Source organism: Gavialis gangeticus, unplaced genomic scaffold (assembly GCF_001723915.1).
Source record: "Gavialis gangeticus isolate Ggan-Ray unplaced genomic scaffold, GavGan_comp1, whole genome shotgun sequence".
NCBI classification, from domain to species: domain Eukaryota; kingdom Metazoa; phylum Chordata; order Crocodylia; family Gavialidae; genus Gavialis; species Gavialis gangeticus.
The window spans coordinates 16185023-16200167 of NW_017729001.1; the positions used below are offsets into that span (position 1 = coordinate 16185023).

At 40.6% G+C, this 15145-nt stretch overlaps 1 protein-coding gene and 1 long non-coding RNA gene across 2 annotated transcripts in view; both read left to right on the forward strand.

Annotated features, from left to right (window-relative positions):
* Positions 1-5098, forward strand: part of PPM1F (protein phosphatase, Mg2+/Mn2+ dependent 1F) — a 35482-nt gene extending 30384 nt beyond the window's left edge. The window contains exons 5-7 of the mRNA XM_019506950.1: positions 999-1142; positions 2126-2219; positions 3299-5098. Of these exons, the coding sequence (XP_019362495.1) occupies positions 999-1142; positions 2126-2219; positions 3299-3696 (636 nt within the window). The 3' untranslated portion in view covers positions 3697-5098. The remainder of the gene's footprint in view (positions 1-998; positions 1143-2125; positions 2220-3298) is intronic.
* An 8-nt stretch (positions 5099-5106) lies between these two features.
* Positions 5107-13504, forward strand: LOC109290442. Its single transcript, XR_002095600.1, has 2 exons — positions 5107-6011; positions 6047-13504. It is a non-coding gene; the product is annotated as an uncharacterized LOC109290442 (long non-coding RNA).
* Positions 13505-15145: the final 1641 nt, after the last annotated feature.

Genomic DNA, 15145 nt, shown 5'->3' on the forward strand with positions numbered 1-15145 from the left:
TAACTGGAATACTCTATTAACTGGAATTTCTGGTTTCCCAAGCAGGAAAGTCTGCGGGGGAAGGGGGGAAGAGAAAGGAATGGGGGGCGGGGCGGGGCGGGGCTGGACCAGGCAGGGATCAGGAGGGAGTGGAGCAGAGCTGGGCCCAGGATTGGGGCTGCGGTCTACTGCACCCGTGCGGCTCTCTAAACCCCTGGACCCCCATGCCAATCCCGCCAGGTGCTGCACAGCTGGGACAGAGCTGCAGCTTGCCTGGTGGGGTATAAGGAGGGATGGCGGCTCCCACCACTGCACATGTCCCGGGAGACTTGGGGGACGTATGCCCCTGGATCTAGACAGGGCAGGGTGGGCTACTGCTGCAGGCTGGGACTGGGGCTGGGGCAGCACTGGGCTCTTCCCAGCGGGGGTGGCTGTGCTGTGTTTCAGGTGACTAGTGGTGGTGCTGGGACTGGCCTGCCTCACTGCCCAGCCTGCCCAGTGGCGGGATGCATGTTGTGCCATGCCCCACGCCACACCGCTTTTGAAGCAGCAGCAGCGGGGCACAGAGGCAGGGAGCAGAGCCCAGCCTGTAGCTGTATCCTGCCCTTGCCCTCTGCACAGATAAAAGAAAGTAGATCGAATGAAACTTACCTGCTTGCTGGGCCGGCTGCGATTCTGGCTGCGTGGGGTATATGTGTTCATCCCGTCCCATGTGTCACGCATCCTGTTCCCTCCCCACCCCCACTGTAGCAGTTTTATAGTGTTTTATATGAATGGTTTTCATTAAAATGATTGGATAACTGGAATTCTTAGATAACTGGCAACGCCCCTTACCCCACTCATGCCAGATAACAAAGCTTTCACTGTAATACGAGGGGTTTCTTTTAAACCTTATTGTTTATTTTTTGTAGCCCTCTCAGGATTGTCATTCACAAAGATATGCATTTTTGCCTACTTAACAAGATTTAGTTAAATATAAGTTGTACAGTATTGACTTGCACTGGTATTTTCTCTTGTAGAGACTGCGGAATGGCACAACAGGTGTGTGTGCCTTGATTGTAGGGAACAGGTTACACATAGCCTGGCTTGGCGACTCCCAGGTAATGTTGGTGCGGCAAGGAAAAGCTGTGACCCTGATGGAACCTCACAAGCCTGAAAGAGAAGTAAGACTGTTTTATTTGCAGCTGTGTTGTTATAAATGTAATTAACTTGATTTTAGCTCAAAAACTTTAAATGAACTGATTGATTATCTCTTGTGTTAAAATTTCCCCTTTTGAAAAGGAGAGGGTGAGGTCAGAGTGAACTAAAGCCAAAACATACAATGATGAAGGGAACCATCCTACTTGCTCCTGTAGTAATGATTGTGGTGGAGATGGGGATTCTGTCCTTTTTTTCATGAACAAGCAGTGATACATTCATGGGGAAAGTGACTTGTTCAAAGACACTCAGCTATACATTACAATACAGGTGTCCCTTGCTTTATGTGGGTTTTGTATGTGCAAATTCACTCTTATGCAGTGACCCTTTTTATACCAAAAATTTGTTATATGCAAGGTAAATTCACTCATGCAATCGGTGTGTTGGAAGCCCACGGTCAGCTGCTTTGTGCGATGCATTGTGGGAGTGACACACACCAAAATATAGTCTCCTGTGTGGATCTGTGCTCCTCGCTCATTGTCTGTGACACGCGTTTCTGTAGTTGCTATCCCCATTATGGTAACATTCACTACCACTCTGTGATTGTGTGTACTGTCTGCTGTTGGTGAGTACCAAAACTGTCTTGTAGAAATGGGTCTGGGAGTCAGTACAGTCAAGGTCTTGGAACATATTCCTATTTGTTACATTGTAAAGTGGGTTCTCTTTATGCGAATTAAAGTTATGGGCTGTCTTCCAGGATTGCATGTACAGCATAAATGGAGGGAAACCTGTAAAAGAAATTCAAGCTTCATTAAGCACACTTACTCTGAACTTTGTTCTGATATCCATATATTTAAATAAAAAAGTCTTTGCTGTTTGCATCCCTGTCATAAGTACGCAAATTGAAGAGGTTTGAGATTTTAATTTGCAACACTGGCTAGCAGTTAAATTAGCAAGACCTGGAATAAGCTTTTCTGTGTAAAAACTGAATGTTATCTTTTTTTTTTAGGATGAAAGAACACGTATTGAGGCACTGGGTGGCTATGTAACGTACCTGGACTGCTGGCGGGTCAATGGAACCCTTGCTGTTTCCAGAGCTATTGGTAAGCAGGCCACTGAAGTTAATCAAACTGAATTATATATAAAAACATGCAACTTGCAGCTCTTTAAGTAACTAGTAAAATCTTAGCAAATGATTATTTGCTCAACTTGGGCCAAGTGGTAAATTGCCTTTGTTGCTGGGGTAATGTGATATTAAATTATTTGATCAGCAAAGTCTTAGCAGATTTTGAAGGAGAGAGGAAAACTAGTTCAGTTCCTTTTTGAAACTTCTCTACTAATACATCATATTAAAATTGCCCAACAAGCTTGGACAGTATGTGTTGTACTTGAAACAACAGCAGAGTAAAGAAATTTTCACTCTGCCCACAGATCTGATGTCTGAATATCTTTCAGTAATTTATTTCATCATCTTGTTGTTCACCAATTCTTCTCTTTATAGTTTCAAAATTGACATTGCTGTGTCATCCTTCAAATGGCAAAATTTTAGCATAAATTTTGGCAGTTAAATGCTAATATTCCCAAATTCCATGGAAAGATCTTTCTTGGCTGCTTGCCACTTAAAGTAAGTAAAATGAGGGAAAGACCCTGGGCAGATCATTGAATGCAGAATGGAAGCAATTTAGCATAATATAGACAATACTTTTTTGAGGAGAATAGTCATTGCTTGAGTTGCAGTTAATTCATATTGCTGAAACTAATAATTTTGGTTACTGTACTACTGTATATGAAAGGGGATGTTCTTGTTGCATCCATGTCATCTTCATTTAATGAAAAAGGAGCTGCTTTACTCAGTGTTTTAAGGATTTTGCAAGATGCATATTTGGCAAAATAAAGCCCAGAGCATCTTCTCCCACATACGTACCTGGATAGGAAAACTTGGTGAGGATTTTCTTGGAGAGTTTCCACAAAATCTTGCACAGTGATATAATGAGCCATGGTATGAGCCTCAAACCTTTTAGCCTCCATCTGCTTACCTTCTGCAGGAGGCCTGTGCCTGGTTCTGAGATTTTCTCTCTTCTTGAGGAAAAACATTTCAGTTGTAATGAATCATAGCAGCAGTTTATTGGTGAGGAGGCACAAGTTAATACTAACACAGTAAGACTTGTACTTCTTTATTTAGGTGATATATATCAGAAGCCCTATGTCTCTGGCAGCGCAGATGTTGATTCATTTGAGCTGACAGGTTCTGAAGATTACTTGGTGCTGGCCTGCGATGGATTCTTTGATACTGTTAAACCATGTGATGTGGTGGACCTGGTCCTAGATTACTTAATGAAAAACAAAGGAGATGGTCTCAAGACAGCAGAAAGACTGGTGGCTGCAGCAAAGGAAAATGGATCCAGTGACAATATCACTGTTCTAGTGATATTTCTAAGGGACCCCCAAGACATCTTGGCAGACTTTCTCAGAGACCCTAAAAGCCTTGTGATTAGTGAAGGTGCACAGGATTCACCCTTTAACTTTTTTAGTTCTGAGACAAACAACCAGAGTGATAGTCAAACAACAAGATCTGCTTAATCCAGGACTTTCAAATATTGTTCCACTAAAGAATTTCTTTCCCCTGAAGAAGTATGAATGAGCAAAATGTCAGGAATAACATGACAAAAATTCAAAACACAAGAATGTCAGAGTCCTCTCTCTGGTCCCCTCTTTAAACTGGTCCTCCCTGCTCAGATGCAGCAAAATAGACTTGAAGTTTTGTGCAGCTGCTTCTCCCCTTGAAACAGCAGTTTAAAGTTTTTGCCAGGGTTCTCAGTTCATATCCCTCCGTCCTGGAGGTGGTGGGGAACATGCATATAAGCTAATGGAGGAGAATAATTTAAAGTAGTGCTTTAAAAAAATTACAGATACTTAATTGTTTTGTTACTAACAGGACTGGTGGGAGAACTGCCTCCATTGCAAAGAAGCTGTTATTGCTTATGGTCTATATGAATAGGTCCAGTGTTCTAGGGAATTGGGTGTCCAGGAGTAGATACTGTTACTGTCTATAATATGCTGTTAGCTTCATCACTTCGTACCAAAGATGATACTGTCGAATGTGACCTCATTTCTTAAAGAAAGATAATAAATTTGCGTGTGCTCATGTGGGTGGGAAATAAAACTGGATACTTCAGGAGAAGAAGAGGGCAAATTAAGAAAGACCCAAACTGAAAGAGATTGCAATCCAGCTACCTTTTTGGGATGTTCTGGACAATGAATCTTAATCCAATATTTACTTGCGCTGCTATAGGAAAAAAATAACCTTATCCTAAAGCTGGGTTATTTCCCCCAACCATGCACTCTTTATTGGTTATTTGCTAACCTGAAAAAGGAACAACATTTATTGATGGTGTTTGAAAAAGGTCCAGAGAGAATGTGTATGTTCTCTGCCAGTTGAGTAGGCTCTGTTGCTGCCACATTTTTTTTTCATGGTGTGCTATAAACAAAATTACATATTTTATTCTTATTATAAGTTTGCAGATTTTTTTGTGAATTTGCTGATCTTCATAGTTGGGCAAACTGTTTTTGTAGTGTGACTGTATTTTATTGTGGGTTTTATTTAAAATAGGATTTAAAAATATATAATTTTTTATTGTCAGTAGTTTAAAAAAACTGGCTACCCTCAAGTGCCTTAAGTGTTTCATCCAAGGATGGAAATGGCTGTCTTTCTATCTTATTGTATTGAGCCTGGTATAATATTTAAAAAGTGTGATTTTTTTTTTGTTTGTTTTTGTTTTGTTTTAATTGTATAATATTACTATGTTTAAAGCACTTAGAGCTCTTTCATTTTTCTGTGTGATTGAGCAGGAACTGTTTTTCAGGAATGCTTTTTTTTTTTTTTTTTTTCTTCCATGCAGTGTCGCCAGATCTTGTGATTTTTTTTATCATAAGTCTCAATATTTGCCATTTTCTTAAATGCCTCAACTGATATCATCAGCCTGTTTTTTGATGATTATCTCATCTTGCATTTTAACTTTTTTTTTAAAATGAAACTTATAGAAAAAACTTGAAAAGACAAACCCAAAATGTTCCAACAGCAGGATATAAGTGCCCCTTCAATTAAAAAAAAATACTTTTTGTAGTTTTTTTACAAGACTTTTTGGAGCTTGAGGCGTGGTTTTTAACATGCTAAAGTTAACTATGTAGTGTTAACAAGACTTTTGGGAATGCAGCAATTTTCTCAGGAGGTATGAGTTGAGCTACTAATAGAAAGGCCCTTAATGCATATAAAATTGCACATATGGTCTCATGGATACTAGGCTTTTGATAGTCGTGATCAGTGCTTCTGAAATGTCTAGTCAAACCCATCCTAGTTTGCTGGCATTAGCAACATGACTCTGAGCAGGATCTGAAAGCTCTATTACAAAATATTAGGCAGCTTCTGTACTGAACAGAAGTAATGCCCCCAGTGGTAGGATTGCAATATCACTTCTGATTTTGGTTAAATGCCTGCAGTATTTTTAAATGGTTATTTTGAAGGTGGATCAGAGTTGGAATATAAGGGGAAAAAAACCCTTATGCAAAAGGTAAGTTTTCTTACTTCGTTCAGCCTTAGATAAGGGATTAGGGAAGCGGAAGCAGAGCAGCATTAATTTGGACCCATAGTATCTTGAAGCTGTTTGCTAATACAGGATCATTCAGCGACTCAAACTATTTGCTAGCTTTCCTTAGAAGACTGCACAAGTTAATATTATAACTTCTTGAGGGACTTATCACATGAAGTAACTCTCCACATCACTTAAAAGGTCTCAGGTATTGTATTATGGAAAGGCCTCTCCATAGTTAAGGCTATAATCACTTTTCCATTATACTTTTTGCTCCTCCCTCCCCCTTCTTCCTTGTGCTTGGGAGAAGTTTACAGAGTACAAGTAGGTGTATAACACAGTAGCAAAGAAGGGCGATTTGTGCCAAGCTTGCAGATTTCACTGAGTTTAAGTCATAGCCTGTATTCTGCAGTATGTAACCCAGAAACTTTATCTTTGGGTTGTCTATAGCAGCTTATCCATTTTGAAGAGCGGTGCTGATAGTTTGAAATGAGAAGACCTAGAATGTTCTGAATCCCTAAACATCTTGGGTTCTTGGTTTACTACTGGAAGAATGAGCAGAATCCAAAAAACATGCATAACTTTTGGTAGGCTGCTAAATCTGGTTTCAGAATTTTGCCATAGTTCCTACGGTATGGGGGAAGCATGCAAACTCTCTAAAAGCCAAGCACTTGATACCTGTCTTGCCATTATAACATTCTGCCCAATAATTTTGCAAAAATGAAATAAATCCACCTAAAATTTCTGGTCAAATCTAGCCAGATCCAAAGTGAATAAGATATGGCATATTTCAGGTATGGAAGGAAAAATGAAATACCAATTAAAATGTGGTCCCAATTTGGAGAGTCATCAGAAAGAAAATGGCTGAGGGCTCAGACTCTGTATTCTAAAAATCATATCCTTGGGGAGTATAGCTAATTCCATATTGCTTAGGATGATTTATTTTGGTTTTTGAGTTTGGGGGGTTTATGGAGACTTCTTGTGTGAAATCCTGGCCTCATTTACATTAATGAGGTCAGAATGTCACCCTCTAACCTTTGCAGACGCCTCTTAAAGGCTTTTGAAAGGTCTTCAGCTTCTACAGATTTAAGTAGAACCAGCAAGGCTAAAAAAAACAGGCAGATGTAATATTCAGATCAGTGTGTTAACTAACCCTTACCAGTATGTTTCAGCTTAAGGGTAGGGAACCTTTCCTTCACCCTCTCACTTGACGTAATGGAAAGGGAGTGAACATTTTCAGATTAATTCTTTTAGCTTGTTAATTTGTCTGACCACTATTTTTTTCCCAGCCATTGTTTACATAGTGTAGGTTCTCTTGTTGATTTTTAGCTAACAGAATTGTTTCCGAGTCCAGGTGAATTTTCATTTTAGATCTGTAGATCTTAATTTATAGAAAGGATCCTGTATGTTCTAAGACTAGAATTGTGCACCATATTGTAAACTTTGACTTAATAGTTTTTGTTGCAAAGGAAATGTTAACTTCAAAGCTTTTAACTCCAAATTAACACTTTTTTCTTTACAACTAGAGCATTTTCTTAATGTGTAGCAGGCCCTCACTCTCCTCGCCCCCCCACCCCCCAAGGGTGGCTGTGACACCCCCTGATGGCCAAGCTACCCCTCAGCTTCTTGGGCACCCTCCTTTTTTTTGTCTCTCCTGCTGCACCTTTATGAATATTCTGGTTCTTTGGGAGGCTCCCCCAGGGCCCTGTAGTGAGCTTCAATCTACTCCTCCCTCTTTTCTTTCTGGCTCATGCCTGGCTGGCACCAGTCCTGCCCAAAGGTACTAAACCGTGCCTCTCAGGTGTTACTCTTCACAAGCCTCTACAGTCCTCAGCCCTCTTGGCTTTAGTCCACTGGTTGCTCTCACTGTTCCTCTGGTCTGACTTCTGAGTCTCAGCCTCTCTCCCTCTCAGGTACAGGCCCTTGGCCCTCAAAGCCCTTGGCCCCTCTTGCTTTGGTCCAGGCCCTTGACCCACCCCTGATAGGGCTCAGAACTTGGAATGCCCCTCTTGCATCCCTGCATGCCTATCCAGTCCTCCAGTTTAAACTGCAATACAAATGCAAGCAGACTGTTCCTAACAAAGAAAGCCAAAGCCCACTCTGGGCCCTCATACCACTGCTGAAGCCATTTCTCCACTTGCTGGTTCTCTTGGCCCCTGGGAGTTCCTGGCCTGGCTTGCAACTTGTGCTCCTTGACAGCTTAGGCTAGCAAGAGCTCTTCCATCTGTGGGTTCAAGGCAGCACCAGTCCCTCTGCTTCCAGGACACAAGCTTTTTTTCCCAAGCTTCTCGTGTTCTGGTTAGGTGCCCCCATGACCAGCTGCAGATGTGCTCCTAGGTCTAATGAGGAGTTTACTGGTGTTCTCCTGTCTGCCATGGTTGTTATTCTCCTTCCTACTTGGAGCCCTGTCCTGTTGACCTATTGCTCTACAGCTAGCTACCCTAGGAGTTGACTGCTACCCTCCAGCTCCTCAGCTGTCTATACTTCTGCAGCTAGCCCCAGTTCATCTGCTGGCTTCTGCCTGTGGGCCTTAGCTGTTGCAGTCTCTCCTGGTGCAGTAACAGGAGCCTCTGGCTCAAAAGGTTACATTATTTTGCAGCTGAGAAATTTACCATTCTTTTCTTAAGACTGCACACTGTCTAAAAATAACAGCTAAGAAACATCAACTAGCTTATTCATCTTATTAGGGTATAAACTCTGCTGATATTATTTCTACTCATCATTTTATCGGAAATGTATCTAGCAAAAGTATTTATTTCCATAAGTGAAACTGCTTGCTGTTTACTTCTGTCATAACTATTAACTGTCACTTTATATATTTTTTTTTTAAAGTCTGAAAATGTCAGGATAGCTTAAAGCTTAGTTTAAGAAAACATATACAAAAGTGAATAGTATTTGTATACATAACCTGTAAATGAAAATGCTACAGAATTTCCAGGCTGACTCAATAGATGCCTGCAGCATCTAAGGATTTTGCTACAGAGTTTAGTTCAGTTTTTGCAGGGTCTGTGCAGGGCCTTGATTTAAAGAAATAAACAAAATAAAGGCCTATTCCTCAGTGTGCTATGAGACTATTTAACATCAGACATTCCAGATGCAGGTAGCAGAGTTCAAAGGACCATATTCAACATCTTTCTCGTGCTTTTAATCTGAAACTTTTTACTTCCTGGTATAACAATCCAAGATTACTATAGCTGTCCCAAGATGAAAGGGGGAAATGCATTTGTCTGTCTTCTCAAATGCAAGACCGAACCAATGGACAACAGTTTGTATATAGTTCAGCTTCCCTATTTGTGAAAAAAATGCCAAATTTTTCACATGGCAATGGGAAAATGGGATGGAGAGTATTAGAATAGAAACGAGAAAGTTTGGTTCAGCAACTAAGATATCATGTCTGAAAATTAGTTAAATGAAAAGTAGTTTAAAATGGATGGTGTCCCTTCTACCAAGTAGCTTAAGAAAACCAAGTATCAAAATGCAGTAGTCTGAGTTTTTTTAAATTTATGTGAGGTAAGTTGTTTTCTAAATGCAGCTCTCACTGCTCCACTGTAGTAGTAGGCAACCGTCAATCCTTCTGGATCATGGATGATGTGTAAGGTCTCTTCCAGCCCTAATAACTATCTCACTATGGTGCATGTGTGAGAGGTCACCAGGATCTTTGACATGTATGCCTAGGCAAAAACCTGAAGGAGCAGAGGTGGCCAGGACCTTCCAATTCCTGTTTAGGCCATGGAGACAGAATCCAAAGGTCAGACCAAGTCTGGACACTTGGTGCCTTGGCTGTTATATGTGCGCCAGGGAATCAAACCCCAGTCTCCTGCACAGCAAACAAGGACTCTACCACTGAACCACAATAGCAGCATGCACTCGAAAAAGCCTCATTCTCTGATTTGAAAAGCTGCTCTGGTCATGTTGTTTAGGTGCAAAACAGAATCTCCTTTGTGCATAGGCACTTGAGTTTTATTTCCCTCCCCCTACCCTTTTCTTTAAACAAAGAAATAAAAAAGTCAGATGTTGTAGGTCTGACCTAAACTGACAGAAGACCAGAAATTCATAACTTGTTGTTGTAAACAAGGAGAGTTGTTCAGGGCGAAAAACGTTCCTGTCACAGCCTGTTCATTTCCATGTGACATGCGGTTTTTTGTAGAACCATTGCGGGAGAGGAGAGAAAAGCAGAACAATTTTTAGAACAGTGGGGGAGGGGGAATTAAGTAAAATCCACCCTCCAACAGTGACAGAAGAATGTGTGTGAGAGCGAGAAATGTGTTTAAGTATTATTAGTGCCTATTTTAAAAGGGAAGTGGGCTGGAAAATGGAGCTACAAATGTCAGTTCCTAATAGAGAACTATCAGAAACTGGAAGGAATAAAAAAAAGTGCTTTTTAAAGATGACAATGAGAGTGGTAACCTTGTCTTCCAATGGTTGAAGGGAAGAAAAGGAAGAAGGTACTGAATGGGGTCAAAGTAAAAGCATCCTAAATTTCTGGGACATTCTGCATTTTCTTGAATGTTAATACTGACAAATGGATTTTGTTTCACATACTAAGTACAAAGTAGCAGTAAGATGGAGCAGTTGATACACCCAGATTATTAGTTATGGTGCAGTTGCTACTGTAGGTGAATGCCATAAAGTGTGTTAATGAATTGATACTGCTGGTAAGCCCTCATAGGATGAGTAATTGGGCACAGAGTCATTCCAGCAGAGTTGGCAATTGAATAGCGTTAATCACGGTGATGCCTTTAATAGCATTTAATAGACACTTATCTGAATTCAGAGTCAGATGAGTTATTGCTTTTTAAGAGCCTTCCCAGAGCTATTAACATTATGTGGTAAAGAGCTACTAACATTATCAGAAGAAAGTTTTTGTCTGTTTGTAAAGTACTTGCTGTCTGAGTTATGCATACAGAGCTGTTTTCTCTGTTAGAAACTTTTTCATTTGATAGTGTATAAAATTGCTGAAGCTGCACCAAGGTACTGGTATTTTCCCTGTGTAGGTATTTGTACATAATACCCTTTCAGGTTGGGAAACCAATTTGAAGATGGCGAAGAGGTGTTGTGGGGGGGCAGAGTTAAGGGGGGCAGGTCTTTTCCTTTCTTGTTAAGCGAGTTGTCTCCAAAAGTTATCTGCTGTAACATGATGTCATGGTATGGAAGAAGCTGGGAGCCACTATTCTTTATTTCCATACAGGTGGCAGTTGGGAATGTTTCCATTTGAATGTCTGCTGCAAAACCCAGAGTCTGTTTCTTACCAGGAAAGTGATACTCTGTGTAAAGCACAATTTTTACACAGACAAGGCAAGGTTAGTCCTGTGCTTCCTAAAAAAAGAATGGGGAGGAAGCTGGGGTCCTACCTTGCTTAGGTCCTCCTTAAAAATCCAACCCTGACAGGATCCTTGCTTTGCCTTTAACTGTGATGTGACTAAGAAATTCCATATTTTAATTGGTTGTTTTCCCCTTGTGTTCAATGTGTCATTTTAAAGTTCCTAATTTGGCATGGCCCCCAAAAAACCTTAAAAATCATCATTCCTACCCAAGTCACTCTACAGAACCAGTTTTACACATGGATTTTCCAAGCTGTTTATATTGTTGCTGGTGCATAGGAAAGTAAACAGAAGACAGCTGTGTTGGCAGTATAGGAAACTTAGTGAGAGGCAACGTTTGTCAAACAGGCGGATAAAATAAATAGAAATGTTTTCAAGCTTCTTGGAGTAGAACAATGGAATGCAAAAAAAAAATCAGAGTTAGAGTTGGCAAAGCACTGTCAGAACGTATTTTAATTGAGGAAACCACTGTTTTTAAGCTAATGCATTTTGGTTGCTTTGTAATGTCTGTTTATGTTATTAATAAGCTCCTACACTCAGGGGTTCATGTCTTGTTGCTGATGTGTACTTTTCAGTATGAAGGGAGAAGACAAATATTTAACTTTCCAAGGAGCTCTATGTATTTGTGTGTGTGTGTGTGTGTGTGTGTGTGTGTGTACACTTGTTTATATATGATTTATTCTTTGCTTTCATAGCTAATGAGCCAGTTTGCATGAAGTCTCAGTGAGATCTCAATTTTATAAGTGGTGATCTATTATTGATAAAATTGATGCCTTTGCTCAACTTGGTGATTTTTGGTATATACTGCCATGCATAACAACCTAGACTTATCTCCAGCCTGAGTGGATTTCTCTCCGAAGCTCAGCAGGGTATGTTTGGCTTCTAAAGATACAAAGGGATGGTGTGATCTTCCCTGACTTTCAAGATAGTATTATCCATTCCTTGGTTAGAAGGAAAGTATCTTCAAGGGTGAGAGAGGCTATTGCTAAAAGATGGGAGGAATTCAAAGGGCTGCTGAAAGATGTTTTCCCTCCCCACCCCTGACCTCTCCCAGCCCTGCCTTTTTTAGGCATCAGGTTTCTGTAGTTGTCTCTGTTTCCATATTGTCCCTCTTCAGCTCTTAGTGCCAGCCTTTTCATGTTTTCATTACTGACACAAAAGGGTACATACCTCTTCTCTTTACTTCTTAGTCCTAAAAATTGAAGTCCATCCTTTTCCTTCCCCACCCCTTCTCCCATGCATATCCTCAATTAGAAAATCAAAATGGTCTTTCTCTGGAAACAGCTTTGAAACTTGAGAGACACTGAGTAGGAACTGTTCCAAAGTTGAGTCAGTGCAGTTCCCTCATAATTTTGGTCAGTCTGCTCCCAAACTGTTTGCAGAGTTCAGAACTGTGGTCTGATCCTGTTTATAGGAGCCTAGGAAATGCCACACAAAGGATACCAGATGGACCATTGGTCTATATCTGGTATTGGACAGTACCAGATGCTTGAGAGGAAGTTTTTAATACAGGAAATAACCTGCTAACAGGTGATGTTTCGTCCTAATTCCAGCAGCTGGAGTGTCTTGTTCTTGAAACATGAAGAGCGATGTTGTTTTTACTTTTATCTGCTGCACATTTTGATATCACTCAGCCTCTTGGAGAATCCATTTTGGTTTTGACCATTTACACTGGTTTAGACAGCTTTTGTATAGTCCTACCCCCAATGGTAGGATGGCTAAAAAGACAATCTAGTTGCTCTAACAACATTAAGCCACTGATCAAATTTCCCATGCAATATATTTCCTGGTGTAAACAGAACTACAAGCATCTAACAGTAACGTTAAGAGTTTTGTGACTGCTCAAATTTGATTAAAATGCATATCCTTATCAGTATTAAAGTACTTTGAAGAGTACACAGCTGTTGATGTATTTTGCAGCTGCCTCTTGCCATCTTATTGGCTAATGAACCTTGGATGAAAACAAAAAGGGCCAGTGATTTGATATAAGGGAGCCGTTAACGGAGTGTCTTAAACATAATCCTTATTTATTTTGAATATTAACCTGCACTTGCAAACCTGAGTGGGGAAACTTCTATACAGTGGCTTTTTTTGCTTGTTGGTTTTTAAGGCTGTGGCTCAGCTAGTTATCCTGTATCTCAAGACTTTTTTTTTTTCCAATTTAAGCTAACTGATTATTTGTGCATGAGCCACAAACCTGTTGTTATTAATCATTACCTTCTATGCATATTGTATGTTCACTTATGTGGACTGTTCTAACTGTGCTTGTGTGTGTTGACATTATCTTGTATTTAAATGTATTGCATGAGGTTTACTTGGGTTTTTTGTATTGCCACTTTTGTATTCACACAGTGCCTCGTGTATCCATTTACATATTGCAAGAAATTGTTTCAAAGCAGTAATTGGAAATAGGAGTGGGGACAAGAGATCTTACTGTAGCATATATTGTTTTGAAGTATTAATAAACTACAGTGATTCACATATTTTCTTTTTTTAGTCTTCATTTTAATGCTAGAAGTGGCTTAAAAATGTGGGCCATGTGACTGACTTCCAAGATTGTGCATTCAGGCTGGTGAAGGTGACCAAGTCTTGGTTTGTTTGCAGTAATCCATGTCCTGGAAGAGATGAGACTGGGGACAATAGAAGGAAAAAAACCATGCACTACAGAGTCTGTTTTTTTTTTAATTACTGTTTTGCAAATGAAGAAATACCATCGCTAAGGCTTGCATAGAACTGGCCTTCAGCAGGGTAATAGACAATACCTGGACTTCAGAGAACAGTATTTAGACATCACCTTTTACAAAGAACATGATTAAGCTAAAAAAAAAAAAGAATCTAATGCTTTAATCTGGTGGGGTTTTTGTTATGCTATCAAGCAGTGAGTCAAACTCTGTCCTCAGACATGTGTTCTTCTATTACTAGCCTGGTATGTGTGTTCTTAGTTTCCCTGTAGTCAGAAGCTAGCAATGTATACTGCTCCCAGGAATGAGGTTGGCCTACTAACCCAATTAGCTAATATTCTGCAAGGCTAGAGAAATCGGTAGCTATTTAAAAATTACTGTTGCTTAGTACTCTGATGCACTCCTTCCCTGGAGAGCCATTCAAACTCAGCAGTGCAAGACACGAGGTCAAACAAGTTCTTGCAATAAGCTGGGGTCCAATCTTTTTAGCAGTTGTGTCACAAATTAGCCCTGAATCCTCCCTGAATGCCACTCCAATTCCTTTCCCTCATCTGATCTGCTGCTCTGCTTTCTGCTTCCTGCCCTGCCCCATCTGCCACTGCTGCCTATGTGCCATGTGCCACAGGCTGCTTGTGCCACTTGTGTTCCATGTTGCAGGTTAGCCACCCCTGCTTTAGAAGGCAAAGGAAGCTAGTAGGGGCATAGCTATTTCAGATTTGATTCTGACTAATGAGGAGGAACTGGTTGAAAATAATAAAATATGAAGGTGATTTGGATGAAAGTAATAACCAACTTCACTATCCCAAGGCAAAGGGATGAGCACAGCAGAATATTGGTAATGTTTGTATCTTCAGCAAACTGAGGTATCTGGTGGTCAGGATCTCTTGGAAAGATAGCAGAACCTAAGGGATAAGCTGCACAGTGGAGCTAGCAGTCACTAAAAGATTATATTAAAGGCACAACAGCTTTTATTATTCTGTTATGGAGGAAAGATAAGCACAGTATATGATCAGTATGGCTGCACTGGGCTCCTAAAGACTTGAAAATCAAAAAGGTTGAGCAAAAAGTGGGGAAAAATACATGTGAATAAGGAGTCAGGTTGTAGCCATATTGGTCTAGAGCAGGGGTAGGCAACCCCCAGCACAGGTGCCAAAGCGTGGGACTTGAAGGCATTTTTTTCTTGGCACACGTGCCTCGGGGCAGATGGCACAGAAGGGGCCAGGGCTGCACTGCTACAACAAGGATCAGGGCCTTCATGGCTCCCCCACCATCTCCCCCCACACACTGGTATCTTACAAGTCGAGTTTGCATGTGTTTTTGGCATTCTGCCCAAAAACGGTGCTGACCCGTGGTCTAGAGGCAAAAGGAATCAAAACTCATGGTAGAAGTGATATCTTTTATTAGACCAACTAGATATTTGCAAACAAATTATTGTATTCAT